General features: G+C 45.7%; 1 protein-coding gene across 1 annotated transcript in view; it reads right to left on the bottom strand.

Moving 5' to 3' along the window:
* LRMDA (leucine rich melanocyte differentiation associated) overlaps positions 1-15,861 on the bottom strand; it is a 1,094,312-nt gene that overhangs the window by 464,667 nt on the left and 613,784 nt on the right. Inside the window, exon 5 of the mRNA XM_047761275.1 lies at positions 8,023-8,140. Coding sequence (XP_047617231.1) covers positions 8,023-8,140 — 118 coding nt within the window. The remainder of the gene's footprint in view (positions 1-8,022; positions 8,141-15,861) is intronic.

Raw genomic sequence — 15,861 nt, 5'->3', positions numbered from 1 at the left:
ACATGCCCAGGAGGGAAGCTCCCTGCCAAGCCCTGAGCTGCACACAGACACAGGCTGATGTGAGATCTAAACATAGGTCACTTGAGATCAGCACCCCAACTGCATTCTCTGAGAACACACTTTTAAGGAAACATCTTTATTTATGTCTCCTCACCAAACTCAATTGAAAAAAAAAAAAACTAAATTGCAAGAGCAAAATGCGAAAAACCATCCTCTACTGTGGATCAAGGCAATGTCGAGCTGGAAACATAGAGATTACAGACATAATCGGCTATTAAGGCTCCATCTCAGTCATTAGCAGGGATCACACAAATGAGGATTTCTTAGTGCTCAGTTAAGAAGGCTTAAATTCACTCCTCAAAACTAAGGCAACTGATAGCATAGGGAACAGGATCTCTTGGGTAAGAAACTGTCAAAGGACTTCTTAGAATGCCAAAGACCCACTGCCAGTGGAGTTACTGGCTGGTCTCTGACACCCACTGGCTTTCTCCTCCCGCCAGCCTCCGAGCTGCTCCATACCACCCAGACTTCACCCTGTAGTTAGGACAGGACTCTCAAGCCCAGATCTTTGACCTCTGTGGCCACCTGAGCACCAACAGTGGCCGGGGTTCACTGGATGCTAGGCAGCCTCAGGCCAGCAGCTGCCTCTTCACAGATCTCCAACACCCGTTGTGCCCAGGGCACTACCGCTCCCATCCAGACACCCGGGGATCCAAACACGGACCTGCCCACACTTTCCTCCTACTTCAGGCCCAGCCCAGGTGCCTCCTCATGCTCAAATGAGGTTGCAAACGTGGCCTAACAAACGGAGCCCTCTACCACCCGGCTCCCACTATTCTCTGCTGAGCCCATGCACATCACCACGATGCACTGGAGGAAGTGGTCACAAGGTCCAAAGTGAAAATTACGAAGTTAGCCCTGGCTCTGTTCCATGTCCTCATCTCCCCACTCTTTCACTCCTGCCTCTCATTGTATCTCCATGTCTAATTGATGAAATTAAGTCTTTGGGGAAGGGGGTGGGTGTGAGCTCAGGGGTGTAAGCAGGCCTGAGGAAGAACCTGAATCCACGTTGCCCTGTCATTTTAAGTGATGTACGTAAGTTCTGGGATCACCAACTGCAGATTCAAGTTGAAGGAGAAATTTAGAGACAGTGTTGTTAAGTTGCTAGTACAATAGCTAATACACAGTGTACACTTAATATATACTAGGTATTGTTCTGACTCACATTATCAGGAAAGTTTCATTACAATGAATAATAAACCCTAGGCAGCCAGTCGACCTGAGGCTGGCCTTGCGATCCTAACTAGTTAAGCAACCAGAAAACCTACCAGTGTTGCTGCTGTGATACCAAAAACTGTCATTCACTTCACTAAACCCCAAGTCATGTCTCCATTAAGAGCCCTGGTGTAAGTGGCCAGGGAAGAACCGGAGGACAGAATGTGAGCACAGATGGCCTATGTATCAGGCTTCTGCAGTCACACTACTCTCCAAAGCCCTGGTGGCTTGTGATAAGGATGTCTTTCTTGTACAGAGCTCTATGGTTGGCTGGAATATTTCTGCTTCAGGCTTCAGGCCAGTTCAGTTCTGCTCAATGCCTACCTCACATTGTTTCTATAGCAAACAGCATGTGTGCAAGAGGGTGAGTGGCAACACATGGTGGTACCTCACGAGGCCTGGGCCTAGAGCTGGCGTGCTATCACTTGCACTCACATCCCCTTGACTCGAGGGTCAACATAGCCAAGGCCAATGTCAATGGGATGGAGTTGTATACTCCTCCCTGAGAGGGGGAGCCATGGCAAGGACAGAGGGAAAGGAACAATTTTAGACCAAAAATGAAATCTACCACACTTTTTCCCAGCAGATAGTTTGCAGAGTCTATCCAGTCTCCGAGGGATGCTTATCGCAATCCCCCCAGAGTGCCACTTATTTTCATGATCCTCTAACATATGTCTCTCCAAGTATCTTTGGACAAAAGCCAGCATGTTGGAGGCCACAAAGAGGAAGAATATGGAGCTGGGCCATGGCGGTGCTGTGCAAGCCAGTGACTCCAACCCAGGCATTGGGCTTAATGGACAGTGATACCTACTATGGACAGTGATACCTACTATGGACAGTGATACCTACTATGTGCTCAGCACCTGGCCAGGTCCCCAGGACCTCCAGAAGTGGCTCCAAGAGGCCACTACCATCACCTACAGTTCTACTTCACTTTCCTTCTCCTGTGGACTTCAGTTTTCTACCTCTAGGATTTTTCTAGGGTGGTATAGACACAACTTCCCTACGAGAATCTATCTCTGACTTCAGAAAGTTGCTATCCAAAGCCACGGTCAAGAAAAGCTACCAAAATTGTCTCCAAAAAAGCAATACTCTGAAAGCATGTATTTGAGATCTAGAATGCCATGGTGCTAACGATGAAAAAAAAAACACAAAATCTTTAAGTGATTCCTCCATCAAATGAATGAGGAAAACTGTGAAATCAGAAAGAAGAATGAAAAACAAACAAACTGCATTTTTTTTGGCTGGTGAAGTTGTTTCTCAGCACAACACTAAAGCATCTTCCAAAAAAGAAATTAATTAAAAAGAAATTTCCTCCCTTCAAAATTTACGATAAAGTAACTGAAAATAGAACCTAAATATGTCTCTAGACAAGAAACATCTGTGTGAAAACAGAAAAGAACCATAAAACATTAACATATTCAGGTAGTTAGGAATATCCAGAAAGTCAACTGACATTTTTAGTTTTTTTCTGAATGCTTGGCACAGTAGAGAGCTTTCAAGGTATACTGGCTTATTGTGTATTTAACTGTATGTTCATGCGGTTTACAATATTTATTTACAGGCATGCCCTAGTTTTATGTAAAATATATATTCTTAAAAATATTGAGGATAGAGGAAATGTTAGTAATCGCAACCAATCTAGAGGTAGTTTTGGATAAACGTTTACACATTTGCAATTGGCTACATAAGGGTAAGAAAAGATATGAAAGACATACACACTGTGCTTTAGAACAAGACAGTGTTTAGCAAAGAACTAGGCTAGGCAGTAAAAAAAAAAAAAAAAAAAAAGAACCAAACAAACCAGGAGGAAGTACTCCTTTATTGTACAGACAAAAGGTACAATAGCAACTAAGACAGGGAAAATCTCATTTTAACTACATATAGACTTCTGGAGTGCCCCAACATATTTTCTGAGAAAAGCTACCTTCTAGTTCCTCAAAGCCCTAAGCAGGTGGGTCCCAAGAGAAGGACTTGGAAAACATGTGGGCAGTGACAGGGGCCACAAGCTCAGACTGCACCCCTGCCCCCCATCTTTCCACCCCCCCAGCAATGGATGCTGCCCCTGGAGAAGCCACGGTGGCTGGGGAGCATGGCAGCTGTGGGCTGTGCCATCATAAGTAATCCCAGGGTAAGGCCTTTGAAAAAAACAAAGAGGCAGCCCAGAATCTCTCTTTTCTGCCAAAACACAGATCCAAGTCATTCCATTTCCTTAAGGTAAAAGTCCCTTTCCTGCTTTTGCAGAGCACCATATCGAGGCAATTGAAAAATGGACTCTCTTTCATGATGGACCTTCCAATATGATCTGTTCACAGGGCACTGTTTTAACAAGTGTTGGCTGTGAGACCAGGCCCTAGAGATACAGGAAAAAACAAAACCAAGGTCTTGCCCTCATGGAGCTGACACCCTGAGGGTGAGCAGCTGTTTTGTTCCAACCAAAGAGTGGGGTTCCAGATGCTTCCACTTCCTGTCTTTATCCTAGGTTGCTGTCTTTTTAAAACCAAAACAGACACAGAGGGAAGAAACTGAAGGTACTCAGGAAAGTTTGGGCCCAACTCTCAAGAGAACAATGGTATAGTATAATCAGGGAAGCACATGGTCCTCATACCCAGATAGCTTTTAACTTTGAGTTTAAGGACAAGAATAAAAAAGACTTCTGGAAGGTGTAAATTTATTCTTTAACACATCACTTTCCCTTCTTCCTCCCTCCCTTTCTCCGTCTCTCACTCACACATACACATACATACATACCATACACTATAGCCTCCCCAAGTACTCAGAGACACACACATATACCAATATTCATAACTATGCAAAATGACACAAATACACAAGATACACATTACCAGAAACCTAGGCATGCCCACGTAAAGACACGGAAGACGTATTTTTAAGGACACATCAGCACTCACAAACAAACCTATGACCCTATCTTACCGATAAGAGAATGGCCATGATTACAAGCAAAAACACACATGTCTGAACACTTCCTAATACAGGCTGTAGTTCTCAGTCCAGCTGCCTGATGGCTGCTCCCCGCCCCCATCACTTCTATAAGATTCCAAAGATTAAACAGTTGGTAGCCAACTACCTATATGTGTCTGTAAACAAGAGGGCTCAGCTTTAAATAATTATGTCAAAGAAATGACAAGTGTGCTCTTTGCCAGAACAGGGATGAATAATTACAAAGCCAGGACATAATTAAGCAATTCTGACTGTCGGATGCTCGCACCATCTCTCTGATGTGCAGGGCGGGCAGGCCGGCCACACACACCCTCCTGGACAGGCCTCTGCACCACTTTGATCTCCATTTCCAGGAGCGAGGAGGTGGAGGTCACAGTCTGGTCATTACAGAAGCCTTTCTTTGGGGGCTACAACCACCTATGCATCTAGCTCGTGGCTCTCTGCACTGACAGTGGCTTGATCTGATGGCTCATACTTGACAAATACATTTTTTTTCTTTAAAATTTCTAGAAATGAGCAAAGCCTAACTGTTGTAGGTCCATTAACCAAATACACACACACGGCATCTAGACGAGTCCATTGTAACATTAGCTATCACTTCCTAATGAATGACAGTATCTTTCTACAGAACAATCAGAGCCCGGATGGAAAGCAGCTTTTAAACAAAAGCTAGAAGGCAGCAGTGAAGGGGAAATGTGTCATCATGAGCAGCAGCGAGAGCCAACTCACACTTCGAGCACCGGGGGCTGCCAGGTACCAAATAAAGCCTTTGTGACATGGGGGTGGGGGTGGGGGTACGAGTTGCTAGATGATTTTGCATTTGCGTCAGTGAGGAACACCCAGACTGCCCGGCCCTACCTCCCAGGCAAAGGCTGTGATTGGAGAGGCATTTTCCATTCTCCCAAATACTTTATGTCAGGAATAAAATGAAAACAGCTCCCCAAATCACGGGCCTCTGGATCATCCATCAGAGCATTCTGCCGAATAAGCATAACAGGCCTCCATAGCCTCGGAAAGGACAGAAGCCAACTTGAGATTCTGATTCTGTGATGAAAAATAGGTCTTCACCAAGTGTGCGCAGCAAAGCGTCGGCATTTCACCGGGAGGAAATTGCTCTCCACTTAGGAGCTGACTCCGAATGTACACAAACCTCCCAGAACATACATATGTATAGATACACAGAGATGGAGCGCGTATATACACACCTGCAAGGAACAAACAGAGGTCTGTACGTACTGTGAGCAAGCGAGAACCAGCCTTTTTAACATCGATTTATTAATTCAGCAAGGAGCTCATTTGGCCTCTTCCTATCTGCAAGAAAAGTACCAATGCATCTCTCCGCAGACAGCAGACAAAAGGGAATTGCCTGCATTCAAGAGAGGCGAACGGTGTGATGGGAAACCAAGAACACAGAGACTCCTCTAGTTCACTTAAAGGATCACATGTAAGGAGGACACTTAACTGGCAGTCCAGGTGGCTGGGTTCTGGTCCCCAGTTCTGCCTCTGGGGGACAGTGGAGCTTCAGGGAACTAAGCCTCTCCCAGCACCTTTTCCTGCCCTGTGAGAGCACAGACCAGGTGATTTCCGAAGGCCTCTCCAGTTTGGCAACCATGTGAGTCTACAAAAGGATAACCGGCAAATGTCCTCCTGCTTTGCAGAGTATTTTGGTCTCTCCTCACATAATTAATGGATGTTTTAAAGCTTAGTACAGTTAGGAAAGATGGTAGAGTTGATCATGCAAACATGAGCTAATGAGCTAATTCTATAACTGATGAGAAACTGACTTGGAGCTTTGAAGAGCATGTCTGCTGATGGTGCTAATGACTCAGGGAAATGGCTCCTGCTGGATGTTAAGAAGCCATTCCCTGCTGTCAAAGGTGGGGAAGGACTTCACTTCCCTCCCCATTTCTACTCCTGCTTTTTTACCTGCTTGCTTCACTAAGGCCCTCCCTGGAGGTTCTGTTTGGACAGAGAGATGCAGTGGTACAAGGCTAAGCTCAGTGCTCAGGGGTCACAGATCACAGATCAGGGTGGAAGAAGGTGGGCTCTGCTATCAGACACACAGATAAAGCTCGGGCTCAGCAGTTATGGGCCGATGACTCAGGCAGCCCAAATAACGTCTCCAGGCCTGAGTTACCTCATGGATACAGTAAGCCAATGCTCCCTTCTTTATGCATTAAAAGGTTATATGAGGATTCACAAATCTGGATACAAAGAACCTGAGAACAGCTGCGGACACCACTGAGTGACACTCCCCCTACCCCGATATGATGGGGATCATCTTTGGGACCCCTCCAGATTTCCAGTCCCAGTATAGAGCTTCCATGTCAAAGACAGTGACAGGAGAAGTAGCATTTAGTCTATAAAATGCATGTATACACGACAGTGAGTATTGGAGGATGGGCAGAAACCCAAGATATTATAAACAGTCTCTTTGTTATACTTTGTTTGATTTGGTGATGTGAGCTGTCTCTGGAATCTTTTCACCAAAAAAAAAAAGAGGCCAAGAAATAAATTATTTCATTTGGACAAAATTACAAAAGCTGGAATAACTAAAGGCAGTCATGAGCAATACATCAAACCGGAGCCTCGATAAAGAAAACTGTTAACACTTTAATAGCTACAAAAGGAATCACTCAATTAATTTCCCACATGCTGAAACAGGTAACAATACATTTATCTGCCAGGATTCTACTCTCCATATCATATATTTCCACAACTGTTAGCGATTTTATTCAGCATAACGGGAAATAAGTTGCACCTTGTGGATTCAGGGAAAGAAAGTGGCCCGAGGTCTGCTGCCAGCTGAGCAACTTGATGGAAGAGGTTTCATTTTTCTGTTTTGGTTCTGTTTGTTTTTTCCTCTTTCCCTCTTAATCATCCCCAATGCATGTGGTGAACGCTCCAAGTCAATCAGTGAGGTCAAATAAGACCTCAAGGATTTCTGAGCCAGTGTTTTCAACACAGCCAGGATCCCACAGGAAGGGACTTTGGCTCCACAGAGCTCCAGGGCAGTGATGGACCTCAAAGGGGTCATCAGGTCCATTCTCCAGCCCCAGGTTTCACAAAGGGACCCCAGTTCCTCCCATGTCCTTAATGACCTCCTTGTGTCTGACTCCAAGACCCAAAGCCACATCTCCCTTGCCTCATCAATGCTGTCATTAAGATGACACCATGTTCAATCCCACAGCCTTGAAGGAAACTCAGCTGTTGAGGGAAATATCAGTAAACATTGGTCCCATGAGCTCTGGAGAGATACGTGAAGGAAGCATATATCGGTCCCAGGTCACATTGTCCAAAAAACTACTTTCCCTGCTAAGGATATTTCCTTTCCTGTGGACAGAAGAAAATAACTCTCCCCCAGCTACTCTCTGGTCCCAGCAAAGAAGGTCCCCAGTGGCACTAGAGGAATCCTACCTACCTGAGGGACAGTAAATGCCCAGCACTTCCCTTTTATTCCTTTCTCAACTCCACACCAGCAGAGACCCCACCTTTTAAATGAAATGTCTTCAAGGAGGCCCCAGGAATGTCACCATTGGGCTGTGTATGACACTGCTTTATTGGTAAAATAGCCTGAAATCACCTTAGCAATAAGGTCCCCTAGACTGGGTCACAGGGAAACCCAGTTTATACCCAGTCTTGCTTCACATTTGGCCAACAGTGTATCCATGGATGAAATGCTGGTGTGAGATCCCACCTGCATCCTAAACACACAGGAGGACTGCCCCTGGGCTTGAAGGGGACCCAACAAGCAAGGCGAAGAACAGTGAGTGTAGTCCTTACCTTGGGCTTCACCACCTTCATAAACGCCCCTCTGACCAAAGCTTCCTCTCGTTCTTGTTTAGTTACTTTCCGAGCATCCAGAAACTTCAAATTGGGCAGCTTGTGCAGAACAAAGTATCTGGAAGAGAACAGTCAGAAAAAAATTAGAAAGATTGGAGTTATGGCTCCAAAGGTTCAAGCAGTTTGATGCTCAGGAATCTACACCATTAGGTCTTCAGTAGGTCAGATCTTGGCTGCTGCCTCTCCTCTCTTCTTTCAAGAAAGAATGTATAATCACTCTTTGGGGATATCCAAATGGTTATATTTTATACAGATGTACAACTAAACTTGAAAAATATATACTAATAGTTGCTCTTGACTCAAAGGTAGATACACACACACACACACACACACACATACACAAAACCTGCATTAGCCAGTAAGATCCTATCAATGTGTTTACCTTCTTCCGTTTTGGAAAATGGACCTAACATCTTTGCTATGTAAGAAGTTCTCAGTGAAAATAAGCTACAACTTGATTATTCCATTTATGTCACTGCCACTCTTCCAGGTATCACTTTCATCTCTAAGATAACAACAAATCTTCATTTTGAAGTTCAGACAAGAGTCTTTAATTTGCCATCAGGACGATGCTAATAAGCTGGACAGTTTTGGGAGAGAAGAACACATATGGCTGAGAAATGCCTCCTTGAGGAATGAAACAGGTGTCACAAGGAATTTTTTCTCTTCATCCCTGAGTTCTTTCTACATTGGCACTATGAAGATGATCGCATCAATGAGAAACAAGGGGATCTAGTTTCTAGGAGACATTAACAACCCCCCCCCAAAGAAATACTGCATGTTCTCCATTTTCCTGAAAAAAGCCTTTCAGATCCATTATGATCTCCAAGGATAACCCAAAGATGGACTACTTGTATGATGAACTGTCCTCAAGCAGGTGAGCAAGAAGATTCACCTGGTCAAGATAGGTACATAAACATATAAATAAATATACAAATGCCATAGACACCGGCCTATACTTCTTCCTCAGTGACAGTCACCAACCCAGATGTTTTCCATCAAGCTCCCATTTTCCATCCATCAGAGAAGCAATTATTTAGACCCTGTCCTGCTTAGGAAGAAGAGGTGATTACCCAATGTCAATAGCAAGAGCTTATCTCCATGGGAACCTGACATTGCCTTCCTGTCCCCAGTCTCCTTCACCTTCATTCATCTTTAAATTCCCAACCCTCATGAAGCTTTCTTCTGCACCTCCAGCCCATATTACTTTCTCCCTTCTCACCACTCCCAGGAGGCATTTTCAGCACTGCACAGTCTAACATTTTATTGTTTTTCAATTGTTTGCTTGGTGTTCAGTTAATGCCCTCACCTAAACTAAAGCTTCTTAAAGGCAGGGACCAGTTTTTTACACACCTTCATACCATTTTGGAAAGCGGCATCAGAACAGACTCCATACACTACCAGTCCATTTCAGTTGCACAAATGTTTCTTAAGCACCTACTATGTGCCAGGCCCCAGGCACACACAGGCAATCACAAAATGGTGCCACTCTTAAAGGGGTTCTCTGTGTAACGGGGAAGATTGACTCACACAGAGAAATTAAAATCAGCATAGCTAAGGGCCAACATTGAGATTATGCACCAAGTAGCTTTGGGAATACAGGAAAGAAGTATCAGGAAATCCCAAGAAGGCTTCAAAGAACCAAGCCCTAAAGCAGTTCCAAGTGCTTAGCTTTTTCTCAGTGCAAATGTCACTTGGGGTACAGAGCATGCCTCCTCAGGGGAGCCTTGGCCTTCCAAGGCCAGATCCCACATTCATAAGGTATTTTCGTGTCATCCACGTGAAAGAATCAGCTGGTTATTCAAATGCCAGAGATAACATCTTAAAGGCCTCCAGTTAGAGCTTTCATAGTACTCTTTTTAAAGTCAGAATACTCTCTTCTGTAATATACTCCCCCACCCCCCCCCAAAAAATTGACCACACCAACATCTGAGGTGCTCGAAATTTGACTACCTACTTCCTGCTTCCTCCCTGGCCTCCATCTATCTCTTACCTTCTTTCCAACATCTCCCTGAGCCTCTCTCCCATCTCCAAATGCCACCCAAGTTTACCCCAAATCAGACACATTCCACAAAGGCCCAAACCACCTTTCTATCCTCCAGGAGAACTCCCACTGGCCCCCATCAGTGTCAGAGAAAACTTCCATCTTCCGCTTTGGCAGCAAAGTCTTCCTGACAACAGATTCTTTCAAATAAAGACATGTGCAGATGGAAACAATATGTCAGGAGTGACGCTTAAAGGAGCAAAGACACCCACTAAGTGTAGGGTGGGAAAAGATGAATATTCAGGTGAAGAAAACATCAGTATTCGAAAATCAGCCAATGTTTAATGATGGAATGAAAGATGTCTTCACAGGGCTGGCAGGAACCATGGTGACAACAGACAGCACCTTGTCATTTTGCCCCACTTTGGATCACAGCCCTGAGAATCAAAGGAGAGAGAGAGAGGTGTCGGCTTTTAAGCTAGTTAAAAATTTTAGATGACAAAGAACTGCTGTTTTCAGAGCACTCTTCTTAGAGAACCAAAGAAACGTCCATGAAGGAGGTTGTCAGTCACCCCTGAAACTAGGGGTAACTAGGATGCCCACCCTCCTGGCCAGCCTGGGGTTTACAGGTGGTTGAGGCTTAAAGATGCTTGAGGGACACTAGGAAGGCTTGTCCCAAAGAGTTCAGTCTGAGACTCAGCTCAGGGAGGTCTTCTCTCATTTCCTTCCTAGTCACTCACCCAGCAAATAACCATTGAGCAGCAACTGCCTGCCAGGAACTGTGCCGGTGCTGAGAACAGGTGATGTACAAAACAGACCAGGACCGTACTCTCAAGGAGCTTATATTCTCACACCCTGATTCTCACAGCATCCCCCAGAGGCTGTGCTGAAACAGAGATTGCAGGGCCCCACCCCCAGTTGCTGATTCCTTGCATCTGGAGTGAAGCCTAGAATTGGCATTTCTAATAAGTTCCCAGGTGAGTCTGATGCTGTGGGCCCTGCTGAGAAGCACTGTCTAAGTAAGTGCAAATAACACCACGAGGAATAATAGTTTAGGAATTCTGAGGCTGGTGAAGTGGTGAAGAGTTTCCTCCCCAGTTCTGCTAACCGTCGGCCCCTTGCTGGTGTGTGTGGTACATAGCGCCCAGACGGCAGCCGCATCTACCAGATCTTCCTGCCCCTTGGTGGTTTGGAACTGGCTCCAAATGTTACTGCCAAGTGATAAGTCAGTGGGCTTTCTGCCTGCCTGTCCCAGTCTGGTCCTGGGAGATCTATTTCCCTTTGTTCTAGGTCATGTCAGGGTGTCAAACACTGCAGCTTCAATCCTGAGTATAATACAAGTTTGCCATAAAAATACAAGAAAGGATTCCCAAAGCCACAGAATGAAGGCTTTTACAATATCAATTCGACCCTTGTAAATTTAATCCAGGGTTATTTGTTGCACCCAAATCTCTTTACTGTGATGTATTACTTAGTTACTGGGGTTATCACAGCCGTATCCTAAAGTTGCATAGTACATAAAACATTTCAGTTAACAATGCGAGAAGGTTAACTCCCCCAGATAACCTGCAATCACAAGGGCTAGTCCAGATGACATGCCTCTGTCAGCTTCCACGAGCTATTGATGGTTCAATCAGTTTGTTTTGAAGGTAAAGTACAACAAAAGGGCAGTAAACTTATTCAGACTGTCATCAGGGGCTATCGGGAATGGGGCTTGCAGGTAAGTAATTCTGGGTGTTTTAAGGCTATTATCAAACAGCAATGGTTGAAGGAAGAGACAGCTACTAATAACACAGAAGGCAGCCATCATAAACCACTTTATGGCAGAAACCCCCGTCTATAAATCCTGCGACACCCGGAGACAGCTTCAGATTTATAAAACTGCTTGTTAAGCCAGGGCACTGCTTGATGAAAAGAGATCCGTCTAAGTTCTAAGGCTTACGTCGCCAGCTCCAGAGGGCAACGCCAATTTTCCTGACCTTCCCAAGGTGGCTGGTAGACAGCCTCAGGGTGGGGAGGTGGAGAGTGAAGTCAGGCCATGATACCGAAGGTGAGGTTATCAAGAGAAGGCCAGGGGTCCTGGAAAGGTGTTTAAAGACCCATCTGTCTCTGTCTGCTAGCAGATTCTCTAAAAGTCAGACCTGCACACAGAGCATTTTGAGTTCTCTCCCTTTTTCACAGAGAAAGCTGTGAAAACTTAAGAGAACCTCTTGAGGAGACACCTGTAACTGGGGAGGAAAGGAACAGCAGCAAGGCTTTTTTGTTTATTCTGCTCCAAAATAAATTTTCTTGAAGCTCTGGCATTTTCCATCTAGACTTCAAGGGGGAGAGGGGATGCTCTTCTCTCCTGCCCATATCTGCTCCCCAGTGGGGATCTGGCTTTTCCCCAGGAGCCTGGCACAATCACAGAAACACCAAGACGGATCTCCATTGTCTGCTCCTGGGCTGGGCCACCATGTTTCTTCCTCTATGGAGATGCTGCTCAAGAACCACCAGGATTCCAGACCCTGAAGGAACTGGATATGGGGTCCGTGCAGTGTTTCCACTTATTGCAGTCTATGCTCCCTCCCCTCATGCCTTACTGCTTTCCTGCTCCCATGCATAGGGAGTGGGGAGACATGGTACAGGTGACCCCCTGAGGGTAGCAATGGGTGACCCATGAACTGTCAACCTTTCCCAAGGCTTAACAGAATAGCATGAACACGCCAACAAAACATCCAGCTTCTTCGCTCCTGAATAGATGACCTCAGCCCCGTTTGGTAACACTGCTTACCTCAGGCTGGTTGAAAGCACTGATCAACAGCCAAATGTGTCTGACTAATTTTGAGCAGTTAGCAATGGTGTAAACGCAGTGTGGTTAGGAGACTGGAGTTCTAAAGTGTGGGAGGAGAAAATTAAAAAGGGGTGGTCTTCCAAACAGAAAGGGCAGAAGAAAGAGCCCTGACTCCAGGCGAGCTTGCTGTGTGATGTTGGTTTAGTCCCTTGTCACCTTCCTGAGCCTCAGTTTCTCCACCTGTGTAAGGAGAGGAGTGGGCTGAAGGCTGCCTCACCCTCTCTTCAACTTTGGCCTGTTTGACTTTCTACATGCCTCCAAGTTAATTTACAATAAATGCATCCATGTCCGCCTTTCTTATTGCTCCAATCTGCTTGTGGAACCACTGTCTCACACCTCCAGGTAAAGGAGGACTGTGAGGCCAAGTCAATAAAGCCCCGAGAGTAATGAGCAAAAAACTGTGAGTGGGATATGTCCACATGCTCAGAGAGATGACATTCTGCCTCCCTAATGAGCCGAGGTGAGCTTACCTACAGCATTAATGACGCCTGACAACCAGCCCAGGCCACCTGACTCCCCTCATAGTTCACAGCAGCACCTTTGAAGTCTCAGGGCAAACAATACACCCACAGGACAGACGGAGGCCCTCTGCAGAGGGGAACCGGCAATTACTCTGTGGGCTTCTGTCCCTTTGATCTCTGGGTCGTGACCTTTGCTTTCTTGTGATCTTCAAAGCCCAGATTGTAGATTAGCTGAAGAATGCTAGCTGGGTTATGTAAGCCACAAGTTTTACTGCTGCTCGATGGCTGGGAAATGGTGGGCGCCCAGGACGGCCAACAAACAACAAGGGTCCCTTCCTCCCTCCCCTTGGCTGAGTGTTACAGACACTGGGCAGGCCCCAGAGCTGATCCCTGCAAGGGGACAAACAAAGGGCATCATGTTTTCAGTAACCAAAAGTTGTAAGGGAGATGGGGGTGGGGGGCTTGCTGATGAGGAGGGAGAAGGACAGGCCTGCCAGAGATGGGAGGGGCAGGAGAGAATAAAGGATTTAGTGATAGAAGGAGTGCTAAGAGGCCACAAGACCAAATCCCTTATTGGACACGTGAGATCTAGTACTTGGGTGCTGTTGACCTTCATTCTACTGTCTTTCCCGCCTTCAGAGGAAAGCAAAGAATGGCAAAGGAAGACAAGAATAGACCATACGGGGCATCCAAATTCTCTGTACTTGATTCTCTGTCTGACCAGCACTGAAGTCCACAGGAGGCCCCAAATGGATCCTGGGTATGATGGTATGATGGTGGTTGCTCAGGCTCAGCCCGGCGTCATCCCTGTCTTCCTACCCCAGTCCTGTGTGCTGCTGGTGGTCACATGCACCTCCATTCAACATTCATTCCAAAAGAGCAACACAGCATGCACCCACAGCAAAGACTGGGCAGGTTTAAGCTCCTATAATAACACGGCAATGGCCGTATTTCAGCCATGCACTGTGATGAATGGCACAGAGAAACCCCAGGCTCGCTTCCGCTCCCACCCCAGCAGGACTGGGGTGCAGCGCAGCATCATGGTGGTAGGCTCATGCTCACATACAGATTTAATGAGCCCGTTTTGCTGTGGGGATGTGTGTCAGAAACTCCAACCAGGCGCACTGGGGGTAAGTGAGGAAGGAAAAGGGGGGATGTGGGGAGAGGGGAGGAAAGAATCAGCAGAAACAGAAGTGTCTGTGGAGCCATTTCCCATAGCTCTATAAATCTAGTCACTGCCCATTTCTGGTCCAGTGGTTGGCCACAACGTGACCTAAAACTGGGCTGACCTCTCTGAAATCAACATCTCTCATGGAAATGAAACAAGAGACATACTTGTTTTGATGTATGGCTGGATGACATATTATAAATATTACATCACATAACCACAGAGGATGCCAATCAATAAGAATTTTTTTTTAGACAGCACTAAATGAACCATGGGTTCTTACTTCTGAATACACCCCTTTAAGGCTCCTACAATTGCTTAAATGATTAATATAAGACATATTGTCAGAAAATGTACTTAAAGTGAAAAAGAGTAAACTGTAGAAATATCATTCATTTTTTAAGCAATTTTCTAGTGAAAAACGTCACATAAATTTACATAGAGGTCTTACCATCAGGCTCTGGGTAACAGCTAGAAGGAAGGCAGACCTCACACTTTGTGGACAAAGGGCCAGGAAAATATTTTACCATGGGGGAAAAAAGGTAGCTACATTGCTTTGTAGAAACCCAAATGCCACAGCAACTCAGGATTCAAAAGCCTCAGTGTGAAACTCTAAAACTTCTCAGAGTCAAATGAAGCCCAAAGTCCAGGATGAACAAAGCAGAAGTAATTACAGACCACAGAACAGAACGGCATCATCCACACACTCAACACATCCACATGCAAGGGTAAGAGTGCATGTTAAACTGGAAATCAAAACAAATAAAATGGATGAAACATTTAGTACTTCTGGAGAATAGGCCCACTACTCCATGCAACCATCAGATGCCATCCAATTCACTGGATGGCCAGCATTTAACTACCCCTCCACTGTTCTCAGTTCCTGCTTCTCTCGGAGAAGGAGCCTCTTGCCACTGTCATGGGTGATTCATGGATGTTCTCAGGTAAGTGTGACCAGATGTGGCTTTGAGAATCCAGGTCCTCATGGCAACGTCCCCATATGTGCACTAACACACAGCCTCCCCAGCCCCATCCCTCAACGGCTTCCAGGGTAACAGATCAGGAGTGGGGAGGGTATGCTTAGAGGGTACCCAGGCCAGACCATGAGAAGAATCACTCTTCTAGAATCAAGCCTTACCTCAAGAATCATGAGCCAACAACCAGCACTTGGGTGGAGTCTGAAGGATGATCCCTCATGTGTGGACGGCATTTGTTAACATTCAAGTGGATCTAATTCCAAATAGGTGGTGGGCCCCTAAGATGCTCAAACGCATCCAAAGAGTTCTCTATAAATACTCAGCTCCTCAGAGGGAAGGATGATTTCAAGCTGCCT

Source organism: Phacochoerus africanus, chromosome 15, assembly GCF_016906955.1.
Source record: "Phacochoerus africanus isolate WHEZ1 chromosome 15, ROS_Pafr_v1, whole genome shotgun sequence".
In the NCBI taxonomy this organism is placed as follows: domain Eukaryota; kingdom Metazoa; phylum Chordata; class Mammalia; order Artiodactyla; family Suidae; genus Phacochoerus; species Phacochoerus africanus.
The sequence above is the reverse complement of the archived record's forward strand: the minus strand, read 5'-3'. Positions and strand labels throughout refer to the sequence as shown.